This window comes from Pyrus communis, chromosome 16 (assembly GCF_041283825.1).
Source record: "Pyrus communis isolate YQ-2024b chromosome 16, ASM4128382v1, whole genome shotgun sequence".
Classification (NCBI taxonomy): Eukaryota; Viridiplantae; Streptophyta; class Magnoliopsida; order Rosales; family Rosaceae; genus Pyrus; species Pyrus communis.
In genome coordinates, this window is record NC_142580.1 from 16,241,481 (window position 1) to 16,260,933 (window position 19,453).

Here is a 19,453-nt window from a genome sequence, read left to right on the forward strand (position 1 = left end):
GTCATAGTGAAATCAAGCACCCTTGTGGGCCCCCTATGGCGGGTTTGAGGCTCTGCCAATCCCTTTTTCACTCCCATGAGAACCTCACCTAACTATTGACAAACAAAAATATGGAGAGGAAGTGACAAGACTTGAATAAATAACGAGTAGTGCTATCCATACATTTATTTTTAACCTCTCACACCTATGTTAATTTTTGTCCTTTGATCTTCTGCAGTTCATTTGATCTGACAATCAAAAATTAAAATGAGTACGTGAGATGTCACATCCCGGCCCGGGCCCCCACCACATCTCGAGTTCGACTCCACCGTAGCATGATATTGTCTGTTTTGGGCCCCGACCATGCCCTTACGGTTTTGTTTCTGGGAACTCACACAAGAACTTCTCAGTGGGTCACCCATCCTGGGATTGCTCTCGCGTGAACTCGCTTAACTTCGGAGTTTCGATGAACTCCAAAGTCAGTGAGCTCCCAAAAGACCTCGTGCTAAGTAGAGATGGGAATATACATATAAGGCTTACAAGATCCAGTCCCTGGGCGATGTGGGATGTTACATGAGAGGCAAAAACGAGTGTGTGGATAGCACCAGCCGCTTACCTATTTTGTCAATCCTTTGTTGGAGGAATGAAGACTCAAGAACATCTAGCGGCTCATTAAGGTTAGTTGAGAGCATCTCCAAATGAAATGTCAAAAATAATGTCAAAATTTTATTTGATGGCTGATGTGGCAAATTGAATACAAGTGTTAAATCCTCTTCTTTTCCAATAAATGTGTCAAATATGTATTTTATTATTTTATTGGACCCAAAGTTACATTAATTATTAAAAAATAATCAAAATTAATTTTAGTTTTTATTTTATTGGTTGTTAATGGGACTCATGAATTAAAAAATTAAATTAAAAATATTTGACTCTTTCTTTGTTTGTTGTAAAAAAAGACAGCTAAAAGGTAAGAAGTCAAATGATTCAATTAACACATCATATTTGGCATATCCATTAGGAAGAAATTTTTCATTGTGATTGAAACATGGGTGTTACACCATGTGTTTTTATATAAATGGTGTGAAATTTTATTTTTTAAGTTATTAACTTTTTAACACACGTATCCTTGTATAATAACACATGATGTACCACCCCGTGTACCGGTTACACTGAAAAATCTCTTCATTGAGGAACACCTGAACATTTTTTAATCCTATCTGGCATATTTGACATCTCCTTTGGATTTGGTGATGGTCTGAGGTGTCAAGGCATCACTCAGCAAACATGAGCATGTATAATTTCAATGACAATAATTACTCAGGAAAGTAAGAGATCATAGGTTTGCAAATAGATTCATACAATCATGTTTTTTCAATTGTTAGATCTTTGATCAAAAACCAGAAAAAAAAAAAAAGAAAAAAAAAACTGTACGATACTCTGGAGCACCATACAATGTTTGCAAATTCCGTAGCAAGCACTCAAATTCCAACCCACTCAATCATAGGCCCCGCGAATTCTTCCCCAAAAATACATATGTGACAAAGGACTGGATTCTAATCTTGTACAAAATACCACACTGCAGAGACATGTGAAAGTGCACTCATCAACCTGCTCTGCTTGACCTATTTCTGCAAACCTTTTGGCTATCCTCGTCAATTCTGCAGGCATTACCATATACTTGTTCAAATCTGCACTATCCCATCCCCTAGACGACATGTTTTTCTTGTGCTTTCATTTGAATTCGGAGAGAACATGAAAGTTTCTATGACAATCTTAATATGCATCTCAATCTCAACAAACCAATGACCTGATGAAGGTTGCAGACCTATCTTTAACTCGTAGACATGCCAAGAACTCGACTTATCATTTTCCAACTCAAGATGCATTTCCCCTTTTCTCCTTATCATTGTACAATCAGCAACGTCTAACGCTAAGGTTGCTGTGCAGTTATTACTCGCGAGTTAGCATATGCAATTTCAATCACAATAGCAAGCACTCAGATTCTACAGGACACTCAAACCATAGGGCACCACATATCCTTCCCCCAAAATTGTATATGACAAAGGACTAATTTGTATGAAGACATATCTCCATTGCTTTTTTTCATACGTGGCTAATGACCACTTGGAACCTTTTTTTCCACCACATTTTGATAAAATATGAGCATAAAAGCTCAAATACACAACAAAAAATTCCAATTGACAACTTCAACTCACAGAAAACAAGCAAGAACTTGTCTTCCTCGCGATTTCATTCAACTTGCGACGATACAATTCAATTGAAGTGTGGAGGTTATATGCTTATGAGCTTAACAAAAAAGCACCTATGATGATCTTAGTAAGCATGCAGAATTCTAAACAATCCAATGACCAGATGCGGTTGAAGGATTGGGAGATGCAAAATGACTGAAATCAGCAGGAAAATGTTACTGACATGCGAAATTTCATGACATCGGAAGAATAAGGATCATGTATTCATTCACACGAGAATTAGGAAATTTTTTTCATTTGCTTCCAAACAAGAATTGCAACAAAGTACATTCCATATATTTTTTCGCCTTTGCAATTAATGCATTATTCCACATCTTCTACTTCATCACAGTGAAAAGGAGAAGAAAAAGGAAAAACAAGGGTTCACCCAATTGATTGGTAATCCAGCTAAACCAGATGATTTGTTAAACTGACACCAATCAAGGCACTGAGCACTTCATCCAAAAAGAATCTATGAAAAGGGTACGATCTAAGACGAAGATTTTAAACAACCTAAGAATGAGGTCAGGGTGACTGAGTTGAGTATCGAAAAGAATTTAACCAATGTGTATGAAAAATCCGAACCCAAGAATGAAGAGTGCTCAGTTTATCCAGTGGGTTTACCCAAGAATGAAGAGTTGAGTATCTACATGAGCTTGTAGTAGCAGTCGCCTCCACTGAGAAGGAACTGATAGGCTTTGTCACAGTGACACCTGAAGTGAATTACCAAGCAGTCATCCTTCTTCTCCACACTCACAGACTCTGCAAATTCTTTCCCCCCGTCATCCTGTAAATTCTTTATGCATCAAAATTAATTGACATTTTAATCAGAAAAATACCAAATCATACTTTCTTTGACTGGTTAATTAGAAAATACATGAAACATGGAAAAGAAATCAAATTGTTTAGCTTTTACTGTCTATGATTATTCAGACCCAAGACAATAGAATGGCCATATTTTCTCTTTCTGATCTTGTTTGTTCGAAGAAAAGAAATCTTACTATCTATGATTGATTAATTAAAAAATCATATCAGTTTCAGACCCAATACCTCAGCAGTAGCAGTAGCATTGTCATGAAAATCTTGATCAGTAGCATCAACAGTTTGCACTTGTTCTTCTTCCGCTTCTTCTTCTTCTTCTTCTTCTTCCTCTTCTTCTTCTTCGGCCGCTTGCTCCTCGTGATCTTCATCTTCTTCCATTAAGTCTTCTTCCCGCATCAGTTGCTGGCACCACAGGCTCATCTCTCTCAAGCGGCCCTTCATCCTCTGCAGCCTCTGCAATCATTTTCCCCAAAAACCCGATTTCAAAAACAATCGAAACAGAAGAAAGGAATCAAACTTTCGAAGATTAAAGGAAAAATAAACAATTTCCGCAAAACCCTATTTCATCAACAATCCAAAAACAGATAAAGAATTCAGCTTTTCGCAGATTAAAGCATAAAATCAAAAATTCATTTCATCAGCAATCCAAACCGAGAGAAAGAAATGAGCTTTTATAAAGATTAAAGAATAAATTAATTAAAGGATATGTCGTTGCCTTAGAATTGGGGGTGTCAATGTCGGTGGAGAAGTGGAAATCTTGGGAGGAGGTGGAGGAGCGGGAGGAGGTCTTGGCCGGAGAGGGGTTGAGATCCGAAACGGAGCGCCGGAGAGTATGGGGTGGAGGAAGAGGAGGCAGGACCGCTACCGGGGAATGGGACGGAGTCTTGGGGAAGTGGAGTCGGTCAGGAGAGTAGGACGGAGTCATGTTGCACAAAGAACTGCCACAGCGAGAAGCAGAGAGAGAATGCTCAAATGCATCGTTGGGGTTGGTCGCAGACGGAGGGTTGTAGGGGTCGGAGATGCAGCGGCGGAGAAGAGGGAGGGAGATCCTGCGGTAGCCAGAAGAAGATGCAGGCAGAGAAGAGTCTTGTTCTGGGTGGTTGGATGGAACCTGGTGGTGGTGGTTCATGGTGGCCGGCGGAGGAGTTGGGTTTTGGGATTTGAGGGATTCTTTGGTTTCTTGGAAGCTGTTTGGAATTTTGGGGAGTTTTGATTGGGAAAACGGAGGGAGTGTGGTTGGTTTTTGTAAACAGGGAGAAGGAATTTGCAACGGATTAACAACCGCAACACTCATCGAGACTTCAGAGTCAATCAGTCAACAGGTAATCCGTTACGTTTTGGCGCCAGATTCAACCAAGGGTTTTAGCAACCAGACCGTCTCATTTTATCGAATAATTAGCTAGCTGAAAGGGCTCAAGCAGCAAGCCCGTCTAGCTCAGTTGGTAGAGCGCAAGGCTCTTAACCTTGTGGTCGTGGGTTCGAGCCCCACGGTGGGCGGTCTATTGTTTTCTTTTTTCTTTTTTATTTTTTTTATTTGTACACACCTTTTTTTTTCTTTACACACCCCAGTTTGATTTTCTTTACTTTGTTAGAAATAAGCATTCGATGTCTGTTTGTCTTTGCTTTTCACCATTAGCAAGAACTTTTTTCAGCTGCAAATCATCAAGAATTCGGACAACTGCTTCAAATACATTTGCTTTTTGACCATTAGCAAGAACTTGTTTCGATTGCAGATCATAAGGAATTCGGACAACTACTTAAAATACAGTGTCAGGAAGTACTGCTTGTGGAACCTCGACCGGATAATATTTTCAGACGAATCGGCTTTAAAATCCATTGCACTAACGACTACATACTGTGGGCATTTGATCAATCTCACCCAAAGTATTTTCCAAGTCTGATGCTGGTAATGAGCTTTTACCAGGCCAGTAAGTAGAGTACAATTATAATATAGAAAGCTAGATTTTAATCCCTAAAAACGGTTAGATTTTAAGTCTGATACAAGTTGACTAATGAATCTTCTCTCCCGCCAAACAACGGTTTTCTACAAATTCGTTCCTCTTCATCTTTCGGTTGCAGTTTCTTTGCGTGTATTCCTCTCCAGAAGCAAAGAACAAATTATTAAACAAGCACTGCAACCTATACTTCTTTTCTGGATAATGCACAGCGACAAATACCGTGAAATGTGAAGATTGTCCACAATCGGTTTGAGGATCAGGGTGACAGGTCAAAATGTGCTTCCAATAGCGTGTGAACTTCCCTTAGGGAAGTCACCTTGAAATCTGGTTTGAATTCGACATTGGCATATTCTGGAGAGTCATACCTTCCATTTTCATCGAGCAAGCACGCAACAGCTCCTGCTCGCTTCCCACAAGCCACCTGCAACATCAGGCAATTGTTTGTAAGCATCTCCAATATCTTAGGGAAGCAAGTTTTGACATAAACTCAGAACTGTAGCACAAAGCAGAAATCCAGCTTCCTTAATTATCTAATCATCATTCTTCTTTTGGAACATCAATAAGTCTACCTAAGGTCCATATGTTGCTTGGTCATCCTATCAAATACAAGGAACTGGTCACAGAACAAAATACTTCAAAAAGAACTAACAAAAACCCAAACGCTCACATCATCTTTGAGGGAGTCTCCAACCATCATTACTTCACTTGGTTTAACTTCCCAAGCTGAACATATATGCAGTAGTGGAGATGGATCCGGTTTGTAAGGTCGAAATTCCCTGCTCAACGCTGGAGAAAATGACAACTGCAGTAATGACACAGAAAATAAGATATCAGAGTCCACTACAAAGTAGAAAGAACGATAAGAAATGAGATGAGCCCCAAACATACATTACATAAAGTTAGGGGTTCTCCTCAAGTGATAACTCATATATTTCATACATTTAGACCATCCCTTTCTAGTCTCTTTGTGATGTTTTGGAGTTAAACTGGTTGCATTTTACCCTATTTAGTGTTAGTGTGCGGTTAATTGTATGTCAGGATCCATTTGAAGTAAAACAATATGGCATTTTTGGAGTTGTAGAGAGAATCAAACGTGGAGAGGTGAGGAATGGTGCTGATTTGAAGTCCAAGTAAGCTTTTCATGAGCGCATAGGAGTTGACTAACTTCAGCTAGTAGCCAGATCAGAGTAAGGCTCATCCAAGAAACTGTAATTTGTTCTTAAGACAAGAGAAACAGTAATACGGAACAGAAATAGAAGAATAGCTTTATGCTATAAGAAATTTTTTTTATACCAACTTGTGTACTTCAATATACTTACACTGAACCGATCACGAAACAAATCTACTGCAGCCTTGACATTACGTGTGATTAATCCCCTCCTGTAAATAATCCAAATAAAAACAATAAGAATATCGCCATCATTCCTGTCTTCATTGGTCGAAAAACTTATGACACGAAGTAGGTAAGAAAAAATCAAAATCTTGCAAGCAAAATAAGATTATGAACTTCAGTAACATGCATATATGCATAAAAGATAAGCCACACTTGAAAGCCCCTGAAGGAGACATGCATATAAGCATGCCGCCATTAGTTATACATACAACAAAAAATGAACGACTATAAGAGAAGATAAAGGCTTAAGTTGAGCATGACCTTATATTCTTAGAATCTAGAAAACCACAAAGTTCTGCTGCACCTGCACCGCAATTAATCCAGATTTTAATGAACATCAGTTATCAGATCTGTCAAGTGATGACGGGAAAAAGAACAAAGCACTCTGAAATCTGATTAAGTTCGTGTGAATAGCAAAGTATAAATTAAATTCCCACATTAATAGTACATTAAGCACCCTAAATCTCACTTCGGAGAAAAAGCAAAGGGTGGTAAGCAAATAGCATCCTCTTGCTTTACGAATATCGCTTTTAGTTTTCAATTAAACAACTTTCAATATTCAAAGAAAATGTGTTACATTGTTCGAACAATAACAACAAGTTTTCACATTTCTTGTTATGTTACATCTACAAGTAGATAATATAACACAATCATTACTCATTAATCATATATCACCCGAAAACTAGCACGAGATAACGAATTAAGAACGCAACATAATCCCAGTAGCATTTAACGAAAATCATAGACTAAAATCCTAATCATCATTCGTTTTATATATCTCACTTGTAAACAGTAAAATTTTACGTACTTTGGGAAAAGAAATTAAATGGCAGCTATGCAATTAGCACAATAAAGTAAGGTAATTGAAGATAGTGTGTGCTACTGCTACATTACAATTTTCCTAATCCAACATTTTCCCGGGAACCAAACAGAATATCCAAAACCAAAGTTGGAAAATTTTCTCACCAGGCATGATCTGAAGGCGATCGCTCCCCTGGCGCTCAAAATCGGCGATAATATCATACGCCTTCCGCTGCTTCTCGGGGCTCCAATTCTCAATGTGGTGCAATATATCGATCCCGGAAGGGTTCTCAGCCTTGATTCTGACGTACTCATCTTCGCCGAGCACAGCTCTGTACATTGCGGCGAAATCGATGACGGGGACCGTTAGGGTTCCGTCCATGTCGAAGACGACGCCTCGGAGGCGCGCCCTGGGTGGTTGGGCGGTGGTGGTGCCCATTGTGGCCATGGTTCTTTTGGGGATTTTGAGTTTTGGGTGCAGGAAGAGGAGTGTTCTGGGTAGTAGTAGTAGTGGCATGGGGCAGGATTTGAGTGTATTGGGTATTTGAAAGGGAGGTATTTGGGTTTAAATTGAGAAATTGAAATTTCTGGGTGTGTAATTGAGTGGCTGGGAGAGCCTCTTGGGTTGTGGGCAGCGTTTGGTTGGTGAGAAAATGGAGGTCAATATAGTGATTTTACATTTCTTTGGGCACCCGTTTGACAATTTCTGATGACCTTGGGTCCGTGACTTGGGCCAATTTAAAGGACTGAAAAGGATGTAAAATTTTTTTTATTTGGTCAACACTGATGTAAAACACTTTTTTTTTGGGTAAGTGGCCGTGGAGAAAAATGTTAGCCTTGCACCATATCGTGGATTCAAATTTCGTCGGTTTCTAATATAACAAATCTATTGTTTGACAAAAGAAAAACAAGTTTTTTCTTTTCTTTTAGTGAGAGTCAACTAGTTTTTTATGAGGTCAAACTCAAACCATAATTTAATCAAACTTGATCATTGTGAAGTTTAATCAACATATTATACTTAGGTAACTAAGCTTGAGTTATGTTTTCGCGGATTTTAAATTCTGAAAATTTTACACTAATATCATTTGTTCAAAAGAAAAAAAAAAAACTTGATCATTGTGAAGTTTAATCACCATATTATGCTTAGGTAGCTAAGCTTGAGTTGTGTTTTTGTGGATTTTAAATTCTGAAAATTTTGAAAAAACTTTACGAAAGGATAGGAGATTGGATTAATCTTTGGCATTGTTTGTTTCTTTGACATCCACCTTTTTTTTTTATAAACCGCAAATGCAAAACTCCCATATTGTCCAAATCAAAGGCTGCTCTAGCCAAAAAAGGATACAAAAATCCGTCACAAATGAATATGTTGGATGAGAAGACCCTGACGAGCAAAAACATCTATCATAAAGTTTGTCTCTCTAAAAATGTGCTTCCACCAAATGTCGGTAAAGTTCAATGCCAACCATAGGAAATCTTCAATTATAGAAATGAGATTTTACCGAAACTCGCAATAGCCTTGGGCCGCCTGAATTATAAGACGAGAGTCACGTTCCACCATGATTTTCTTGAATCCCTTTCGCTTTTGCATAAACCGGACCCTCTTTTAAAGCCCTCGCCTCCGCTTCATTAATTGTAGTCCCATCAAGATTAAACATTTTGAGAACAATTAGTGATGTAAAACTTTTTTTTATTTGCTCAACGTTGATGTAAAACATTCTAGTATATCGTAAATTGAGTCTGTAAAATTTTGTTTATAAAATAGTTGTGAGTAATCAGGATTCAAGACTGACAAATCGTGAACAAATTTGTGTCCCTTGAACTACTCAGCCAAAAATATAAGGTCAACTAGTTTTTTTTGGTAAGTGACCCTCCACCATACTGGTGGAGAAAAATGTTGCATTTGCATCACGTCGTGGATTCGAACTTCGTCGGTTCTTAATCTAACAAATCTATTGTTTGACAAAAAAAAAAAAAAAACAAGTTTTTTCTTTTCTTTTGGTGAGAGTCAACTAGATTTTTATGAGACCAAACTCATACCATAATTTAATTCAATTAGTTAATTGTGTGTGTTCTTGACCTTTAATTATATATATACTTTATGTTTTGTCACAAACATTCATCAAAACTTCTTTTTGTTAGTTTAATGACTTATTACAAGACAAAGTTGTCCTTCATTGGTTTTCATTTTTCAATTAGTTTAATGCGGTTTAGTTTATGAACGGTTGACATTTAATTTATATACAGAGACATTCAGTACATACATATACTAAAAGAAGGAAAAATCGAACCTAGAACTTCAAATACAAGCATCTCGTAAGAAGTTGACGTTTGGCATTACGATTAACTAGCCATGAGCGATCGACCAGCCGTAAACCCCTGCGAGCTGATTCTAAAGATTGATTAATTGGGGTTATGCAAGGTTGACAATCAAATATCATATCTTGTGTAATCCTATGACATAACTATGATCTCACTCAACATATTTTCTTTTCTCCAACTTCCATTGAGAGCAACTCCACCGTTGCCTTGGGGATAGGTAACTCAATCCACTCCCCCGTTCCCCCACTTCCCATAGCGCTACTTCCCCAAAACACTCCAGCCCACTCAGGTAATTGGGCTCAAGGCGAGCTCGATGGAGAAGTCAGATAATAATCTACTAGTCCAACGCCTAGGCTATGTGATGCAAGGCTAACGTCATCGTGACGTCAGACACAGAGGATAATGGAATGGACTAAAAAATGGCAAAAGTGGATTAAAATAAGAAGGACTAGATGATACTAGAATGAAATAAAAAAAATGGCAATAGTGGATTAAAAATTGTAAAAGTGAATAAAAAATAGCAAAATATTTTAGTCCAAACTTTAGTCAAGACACTGCACCAAACACTTCACTAATCTTATCTTGCTTAGTCCAAGCGAAGCAGTCCAACTTAGTCCCTAAAGTTAGTTCAGTCCAAGATAGTCTGGTGCAACAAACGCAGCTTTATTGTCCAAGTGTATCTCCATCCCTAAATTGAATATTCCAAACAATTTGTATTAAAATATTAGTATTTTTTTATTTTATAAAATAATAAAAGATAACTTTATTTTAATTTTGGATAATAATAATAATAAAAGATTAGTTGAAAGTATTGAAAATATCGAAAAGTAATGTCAAGTGGAAGAACGTGGTATTTATAGAATAAAATTATAATTTTTGAAATAATTTAAATTTCCTCTGGTCTTCTTCTTCAATGATACAACTACAAGCACTCCAACCACCATCCTCAAGTGGAAGAACGTGGTATTTATAGAATAAAATTATAATTTTTGAAATAATTTAAATTTCCTCTGGTCTTCTTCTTCAATGATACAACTACAAGCACTCCAACCACCATCCTCTCTCTCTCTCTCTCTCAAAAGCTCAAATCACCTTTTTGTGAAAAACCTAGATCAATTCTTCATTTTGCAGCCAGATTTAGAGAAATGCCAAGGGCCTTGTTTCGGAGTTGGTGCTGAGGTTGATTTGGACAATGATGTTGATTTGGGCAACTTGGTTGATCTTGGTTTGAACTTGGTTTTTGCAATTAATTCGAGCATTTTGGATGCTGAAATCGAAGCTTCTGGGGACAACCTGTAGGAATTTATAGGGTAATCGATGGTGAAAATTTGTTGGTTTTTTGGGATTTTTGAGGTCCTTTGGTCGATTAAAGCATTTCCGATGCTGCTGGCATATTTGAGATTAGATTCATGCGGGTTGTGTTGGCATTTCCAAATAAAGAATCTAAACCAATTAAATACAAGGAACTACAATTAACATCACAATCAAATACAGCATTGACTCTATAGAAACAATCTGTAAAACTTACTTGATGAATTCATAGTAAATGGTTCTTGAATTAGCCTTCTCCTCTCTGGCAATTGGTGTTCAGTTTCAATAGGGAAAACTTCTTAATGAACATAATCGTGAGAGGAGAGACCAAATCCATATATCTATCCAACTGTTGACAGTTTCCTCCTATTAAGGAAAACTGTCATCCCATTATGTGAGTGGCGTAAACCACTCCCTCAGAGTTCTATTCCCAATCAATTTTGATATAAATAATTATATTATTTATCTCCTAATACATGTATAATTCTATTTCTTATTTAATATAATACAGATAAAATGATGTGGCAAACTCACACACATGGTAAAATCTTACATTCTCCCACATGAGTGCAGCCTCATCATTTCCGAAATAGTATTACATCCAATAAGGCAATAGTGATCATGGAATCATACTCATGTATACCAGAATTTTCAATAACTCTCCACATCAATACAATTACAGGACTATAGAAAACTTGACACAACCATTCTTGTACCAGCACTCTACAATCACTTAGTAATCATATCAAGTGTCATCATTGTAATTAGGGAATCGATGTGTGAAAACTTTGGTACCAATAAAGCTCCCACATTTTGGTCCTTTTAATGTCATAGACATTCCAAAATTTCTTAATAGTTTTGCAAAACACAATCAACAATACTAGGTCCAAATGAAAATTACTCCATAAGAAATTACCAACATAATGTAATTTGCTTACAAGAAATAAAACTCATCTATAACACAGATAAGTCCACTGTCTAGTTAACAACATGAAGAGTTGAAACAAAAAGAGAAAACAGTACCTTTCTCCCACATTCAAACTAGATCAAGAGATGCATGTAGGCCCATCTTTGGCACCAACCTCTGGAAGGTTGTAACGTTCACTGCCTTCGTCAAAGGGTCTGCAATCATATTATGAGTACTAATGTGCTCTATGTCAATGACCTTATCTCTGACCTTGTCTTGAACCACCAAATACTTGATGTCAATAAGCCTTGAAGCTTCAGAACGCTTGTTGTTCTTAGCAAAGAAAACAGTTGAGCTATTGTCACAATATAGCTTCAATGGTCGTTCTATGTTTTTGACAATTTTCATATCCAAGATCATATTCCTAAGCCAGTTAGAATGTCTAACAACTTCAAAGCATCCAATATACTCAGACTCCATGGTTGATACTGCTCGAGTCTTTTGTTTCTGGCTCTTCCATGAAACAGCACCATTTGCCAAGAGAAAAATGTATCCACTTGTTAACATACGATCGTCAATATCTCCACCCAAATCAGCATCACTATAACACACTAAATCAAGGGAATCTACATGATTATATATCAGCATGTAAGACTTGGTTTTCTGCAGATACCTCAAAATCTTTTTGGCTGAATTCCAATGAGAGACACCTGGATTTTGTTGAAATCTTCCCAACACACTTACTGCAAAGGCCAAATCTGGTCGAGTACATACCTGAGCATACATGACACTTCCAACCAATGAGGCATAAGGCTTATCCTTCATGGTTTCGATTTCATAATCTGTTTTGGGACACTGATTAACCGAAAATTTGTCTCCCTTGCCAATAGGAACATCACCACCAGAACATGCTTCCATATTGAATCTCCTTAGAACTTTGTTTATATAGTTTTGTTGAGACAATCCCAATACTCTTTTCGCTCTATCTCTGACTATTTCGATGCCCAAAACATAATTAGCCTCTCCCAAATCTTTCATATCAAAATTGTTGGCTAACATGCTTTTTGTCTCTTGCAATAACTGAAAATCTGAGCTAGCAAGCAATATGTCATCCACATAAAGAACAAGAAAAATGAAATTGGATTTCACCATCTTCATGTAGATACAATTATCAATTTTATTTTCGACAAAACCAGAAGAAGAAACCACGTTATCAAATTTGAGATACCACTGTCTCGAAGCCTGCTTGAGACCGTAAATAGATTTGTTCAGTTTACATACCAGATTTTCTTTCCCCCTTTCAACAAATCCAGGTGGTTGAACCATATAAATATCTTCATCCAAGCTGCCATTGAGAAAAGCAGTTTTCACGTCCATTTGATGCAAGTGAAGATCAAAATGAGCTGTAAGAGCCATAATTATTCTTAAAGAATCTTTTGTAGAAACTGGTGAAAAAGTCTCATTATAATCCAAACCCTCTTTCTGAGTAAACCCCTTGGCTACAAGTCTGGCCTTGTGCCTCTCAATTCTTCCTTGTGAGTCACGTTTGGTCTTAAAAACCCATTTACATCCTATAGGCTTAATTGTAGGATTAGGAGTTTCTAAGGACCACACCTTGTTTTTCTGCATAGATGCCAATTCATCTTCCATAGCTGTAAGCCAAAAGGCAGCTTTATCACTTTGCATAGCTTGTTGAAAAGAAGTAGGATCATCATCATCTCCCAAATCATATTCGACTTCCTGTAAGTAAACCAAATAGTCATCAGACATTGCTGACTTTCTTGGTCTTTGAGACTTTCTCAGAACTGGTGCAGTTACTATGTTTTCTTCTTGTGGCTGTAATGGTTGCATATCAGCAATCTGAGGTGGAACTACATTGATTTCAGTTTGTTGAGTGGATGTAACCTGATTCTCAAAAGCTACACTTTGCATGGAAATAGGCAGAGATATGGTATTGCTGGAAGATGGCCCTTGTGTTTCATCAATTTCCTCAAAAACATATGAATTCTTGGATTGACAGTGGAGTGTATTGAAATCCTCAATGAACTTTGCATTATTTGTCTCAGAAATTCGAGTATGAGAATGAGGACAATAGAATTTAAATCCCTTTGACTTCTCTGAATAACCCACGAAATAACAACTGGTCGTTCTTGGATCAAGCTTCCTTTCATTAGGATTATAAAGTCGTGCTTCTGCTCTACAACCCCAAGTGTGAAAATGAGCTAAGCTTGGTTTCCTGCTTGTCCAGATTTCAAATGGAGTAGAGTGAACAGATTTGCTAGGAACACGATTAAGAATATAGTTGGCAGTCTTTATAGCTTCTCCCCATAAGAATTCTGGCAATTGAGAATGAGATAGCATGCTTCTTACCATGTCTTTCAACGTTCTATTTCTCCTCTCAGCTACTCCATTTTGATGTGGGGTTCCCGGAGTTGTATATTGTGCCACTATCCCTTGTTGTTGGAGAAACAAGGCAAAAGGTCCCTTTTGTTGCCCACTTTCTGTGTACCTGCCAAAAAATTCCCCTCCTCTATCTGACCTAACAACTTTAATAGACTTTTCTAATTGTTTTTCAACTTCCAGTTTAAAGACTTTAAAACAATTGAAAACTTGAGACTCTTCAGAAATTAAATAAAGATAAGTGAACCGTGAAAAATCATCAATAAATAGAACAAAATAGAGATTACCACAGATAGTCTTTGCTGGAAATGGGCCACAAACATCTGTGTGTATTATTTCTAATAAGTTACTGCTTCTAATTGAACCTAGCTTCTTAGTATTTGTGGTTTTGCCTTTAAAACAATCAATGCATGACTCTAAATCAGTAAAATCCAATTCTGGCAGCATACTAGATTTCATTAAACGTTTCATTCTATCCTTGGAGATATGCCCCAATCTCCTATGCCGAAGCATAGATGACTTATCATTAGAGAGCACTCTCTTAGGAGCAGAATTTTCAATATTGAAACATTCTTGAACATAAGTACATTGAAGCTGCCATAAATCCCCATTTGGAAAAGCATAACCAAGTAAATTATCAAATTGGTTCTTATGAAAAAGTCTGATGCTTTCATTATCTCCGATAAAAGAAAAACCATCCATTACAAACTTAGAAACTGAAAATAAATTCCTTCTCATAGAAGGTACATATAAGACATTGTTCAAAGTTAAAATAAAACCAGAAGACAACTCTAATTTGATACTTCCAACAGACTCGACATCTACTTTTGTCCCATTTCCAACAAACACTCTGTAGGCCTCTCTACTTGGTTCCCTCTGGCTTTTGAATCCCTGCAATGAATTAGTGATATGGACAGTGCAACCAGTATCAAACCACCATGAATTTTGAGGTACAAAAACTAAATTTGATTCAACAGTAACAAAAACATCAACAATTTTGATACCTTTCTTAATCAACCAAGCCTTAAAACCAGCACAATCTCTTCTAAGATGTTCAGTTGACTGACAAAAATGACATTTTTTGACACAATCTTTACTCACTTTCAGATTAGAGGAAGGAACATTTTTAGCAAAGACACCAAAGTTTTGAGCACCCTTTTTAGTTCCAGAAGAAGAACCTGCTTTGAATTTTACAGATTTGATTGGAAAGTTCCCAGCATTTCCAAATTTGTTGAATGCAGCAGCTTTCTTCCCTTTTCCCATATTCACAAGGTTGACAGCTTCTTCCTTGCCTTTCTTGAGCCTTTCTTCCTCTTGACAACAGATTGCAATCAGTTCATTAACACTCCAGGATTCCTTTTGTGTGTTGTAGTTGATTTTGACCTGTTCATATTCAGCTGATAAAGAACCAAGTGCCATGTGCACTAGAAATTGCTCAGAAATCGGCACATCCAAATTGTTCAGCTTGTTGGCAATATTGACAAGCTTGAGTAGGTGTTCTCTGATGCTCCCAATCCCATCAAACTTGGCAGAAGTGAGAGAGGATAAATAAGACCCTGCCTCCACTTTATCTGACCTCTTGTATTTTTCCTCAATAGCTGTCAAATAATCCTTAGCCAAATCACATGAAGGTATGCCTCCTCTAATATGTTCCTCCATAGCACTTTGCATAATAAGCAGGGACATTTCATTTGCTCTTTCCCATTTTTCAAATGCATCTTTCTGTTCTTTTGTACTCTCGGTAGTCAAGGCATGTGGCTTAGGCTGCTTGAAAGCAATCGCAAACTCCAAAAGTCCCAGATTCATGTCAATTTGCTGCTTCCATGTTTTGAAGTTGTTCCCATTTAATTTCTCAATATTGATGAGATTCAGAATATTGAGACCTGAAAGTTGTTCAGAATTTCGTAAGTGTTTGAATTTCATAATATCTATGACAAGAAAGTTGAACAAGCTTTCTCCATATTCAACTATAGAAACTGGTTACACCTTTGGGCAAGAAACCATTCTATATATTTAGATGAACATTCAAACATTTGCATAGCCAAGAATAAAGCACCAGAAATTATGTCCATCCACACCTTTAGGCAAGAAGAACAATACATAATCCAAGTTTTCCATTGCTCACTATACATTAGCTTATGACTAATCCCAGCAAAAACACCCCTTTGGAGGCTAATTTTACTTGTTACAGTTCATAAACCATAATCTGGTTAAACGAAACTTGATTTCTTAAGAGCAAAATTTCAAATAAACCACTTTGGTAGCAAATTGAACATCTTAATAAAACCAACCCAGAATTCATATTTTGTCGATCCAAGATATTGACAAAAAACAAAAAAAAAAAATTTACAGAAGGCCATCAGACAAATCAATTCAACGAAATTTGATTTCCAATGAATTCTAATATGATTCAGACAAGGTTCACAACTATAACCATAATCGAAAACGAACTCAAAATAAACGATTACAGTAATAATTTTAAACAAAATGTAAACTTTATCTGATTTAATTAGACAAGATTATAGAATTTTGATGAAATAATGATCGAAATGGCAGAAAACTAAATTAAGGTCCATACCTTTAATATAAGACGAAAAGTAGAGTTGATAAAATTGAGATCAATCTCAAATATCAAGATCAGAAAAGAAAAAAAATTGAACAGCCGCCATATAAGAATTGAAGAGAAGGAGTTCATTGTTATACCCAGAACAGCGGAAGAAAAGTGAAGTTTTATACCCAAAAGACAAACGGCACCGTTTCAGCTTTATATTCTTTAAGTCAAAATAATTGAGTTCATGATTTAACTGGTGGCTCTGATACCACATGTTGGCATTTCCAAATAAAGAATCTAAACCAATTAAATACAAGGAACTACAATTAACATCACAATCAAATACAGCATTGACTCTATAGAAACAATCTGTAAAACTTACTTGATGAATTCATAGTAAATGGTTCTTGAATTAGCCTTCTCCTCTCTGGCAATTGGTGTTCAGTTTCAATAGGGAAAACTTCTTAATGAACATAATCGTGAGAGGAGAGACCAAATCCATATATTTATCCAACTGTTGACAGTTTCCTCCTATTAAGGAAAACTGTCATCCCATTATGTGAGTGGCGTAAACCACTCCCTCAGAGTTCTATTCCCAATCAATTTTGATATAAATAATTATATTATTTATCTCCTAATACATGTATAATTCTATTTCTTATTTAATATAATACAGATAAAATGATGTGGCAAACTCACACACATGGTAAAATCTTACAGGTTGGTGTTAGGTTGGTTTTCTAGGCATCTTTGAGAGAAGCATGTTAGTTTCAGAGGAGGTGCGAAGCAGACAACAGATGAGGACGAGCGGTCATAGTTAGTCTGCCATTTTTCGGGGGATCTCACTAAGAGTCCGAACGAGTGAGACTTGGGGTGTATTCAGTTCGAGGGATTTTAATTCTTTTAATGAATTTAGAGGTATTCGATTAAGATTTTAAGTTATTCTCTAAAATTCAATATGTATTCAATCAGGATTTTAAGATAATTTATTAAAATCCTTAGAAATTTGGATGTATTCAATTAAGATTTTAAAGAAGTTTATAACATTCCAGGTGCATTCAATTAGAATTTGATTTTAAAGAATTTGAAAAAGTTAAGGAATTAGAGGGAATTGGAGAGATTTCGTAATGTATTTTTAGCATCTACAAATTTCACCTCTCCCCATGAGATTTTGAGGGAATTGAATCAAATTTTTACATGAAATCTCTACAAATCAATTAAGGGGTGTAGTCAATTTGGATTTCACGGAGTTTTAATAGACTTTTTTAATGTGACAGATTTCAAAGGATTTTAAAAGATTCTCAATTATATACGGATTTCTTTCGTGGATCTTTTAGGATTTATTAATTGAATCTTATAACATAAAATGAAATAATGCACAAGAAACATACACGTCTTGAATCAAAGGAGATCCATTAACAATAAATTTAAAGTGTTAGCAAGCACAATCATGAACTCAAATACATAGAATAATAATGTAATCGTAGTAGCTAAGCAATCAGATGAAATTCCAAATTCCAAGTTTCAAACACAGCCACAAAACCTTATATTAATCAGAAATTCATCATTACGAGAAATATTTTCTTCTTTCTTTTTTGCTTTCTCAAACGCAGCCACAAAACCTAACATTATAAAAGCATCATTAGAAATTCATCATTACCACACTAGAATTATTTGGGACTCATTATCCTCCCTTCACATTGTTACCATTATGGGCATCTCTCCACATGTCCAAAGCTATATTATATCTCCATTCATTAGCAATATTCCGTTGTTGTTCTTGTGTTTGAAAGTCTTGGTCAAGATCCCCTTCAGAAACTGACAATGGTGGAAACGAAGAAGATTCATCATTTGGTTCAACAGGAAAATCATCTGATCTACACTCCTTGCAAAGAAAATTGTGCACTGCTGCACAAGCTAATATTACCTTCTCTTGTGTTGCATATGGAAATGGAGGTGCAATCCTTAAAATCGAGAATTGTGATTTTAAAATACCAAATATCCTCTCGACGACATTTCTTAAAGAAACATGATGAAGATTGAACAACTCTTTTTCGTTTCTAGGCTCACGACCCAAACCACTATACTCTTGGAGATGATATCGGATTCCTCGATAAGGAGCTAAGAACTGACGTTTATTTGGAAATCCACAATCTACTATGAAAAATTTACCTAATAATATATATTTTAGTATGCAACTCAATGGATTAGTGAGAAATTAAATAATAAAAAAATTATAAATAATAATTTGATACCTTGTGGCACTTTAAGTCCATTCCTTCTTGTCAAAGCATCATTTAGTACTCTTAAATCACGAGCCGATCCTTCCCACCACTAAGGACGTACATGAATTCCAAATCAAAGTTACAAGCAGCTAATACATTTTGTGATATGACACCTTTACGATTACGATAATTGCTTACATCGTATTTGTACATTGATGCTGGGATATGTGTGCCATCAATAGCTCCAATACAATCCTAAAAGAGTGTTAAGTTTATCATTTGGAATAAATTAGAATGATGCAAAAAAAAAAAAAAAAAACAACGCACTATACGTACCTTCAAGTAAGGGTAAAATCTCGTATTTTCCCTTATTCTAAATGGCACTGCTAATCCATGTTTGGCCATCATCTCTGGTGTTATTGTGTTCAAGGCCTTCAAAACTTTGTTAAAATTTCTACTGACAGTCCAATGTGTACACACACCACAATTAATCTACACACACACACACCATAATTAAACCCTAACCATCAAATGATTA

The 19,453-nt window shown here is 36.4% G+C and overlaps 2 protein-coding genes and 1 non-coding gene across 4 annotated transcripts; 1 reads left to right on the forward strand and 2 right to left on the reverse strand.

The window, feature by feature from the left end:
- Window positions 1-2,874: 2,874 nt before the first annotated feature.
- LOC137730607 (uncharacterized) lies at window positions 2,875-4,308 on the reverse strand. 2 transcript variants are annotated; one of them, XM_088688263.1, is made up of 3 exons: window positions 3,766-4,308; window positions 3,279-3,503; window positions 2,875-3,015 (listed from the first exon to the last, which is right to left on the reverse strand). In XM_088688263.1, exons 1-3 carry the CDS (start codon window positions 4,177-4,179, stop codon window positions 2,875-2,877), a joined length of 780 nt encoding a protein of 259 aa, XP_088544389.1. In that variant the 5' UTR covers window positions 4,180-4,308. The 2 variants fall into 2 exon arrangements, with proteins under 2 accessions (XP_088544389.1, XP_068325694.2); XM_068469593.2 differs by having other exon boundaries at window positions 2,875-3,024.
- A 166-nt stretch (window positions 4,309-4,474) lies between these two features.
- TRNAK-CUU (transfer RNA lysine (anticodon CUU)) lies at window positions 4,475-4,547 on the forward strand. Its single transcript has one exon. It is a non-coding gene; the product is annotated as a tRNA-Lys (tRNA).
- Window positions 4,548-4,858: 311 nt separating this feature from the next.
- On the reverse strand, window positions 4,859-7,889 carry LOC137731529 (Haloacid dehalogenase-like hydrolase (HAD) superfamily protein). The gene is made up of 5 exons (XM_068470652.2): window positions 7,368-7,889; window positions 6,663-6,705; window positions 6,328-6,388; window positions 5,676-5,810; window positions 4,859-5,429 (listed from the first exon to the last, which is right to left on the reverse strand). Exons 1-5 carry the CDS (start codon window positions 7,717-7,719, stop codon window positions 5,265-5,267), a joined length of 756 nt encoding a protein of 251 aa, XP_068326753.2. The 5' UTR covers window positions 7,720-7,889; the 3' UTR covers window positions 4,859-5,264.
- Between the last annotated feature and the right edge of the window lie 11,564 nt (window positions 7,890-19,453).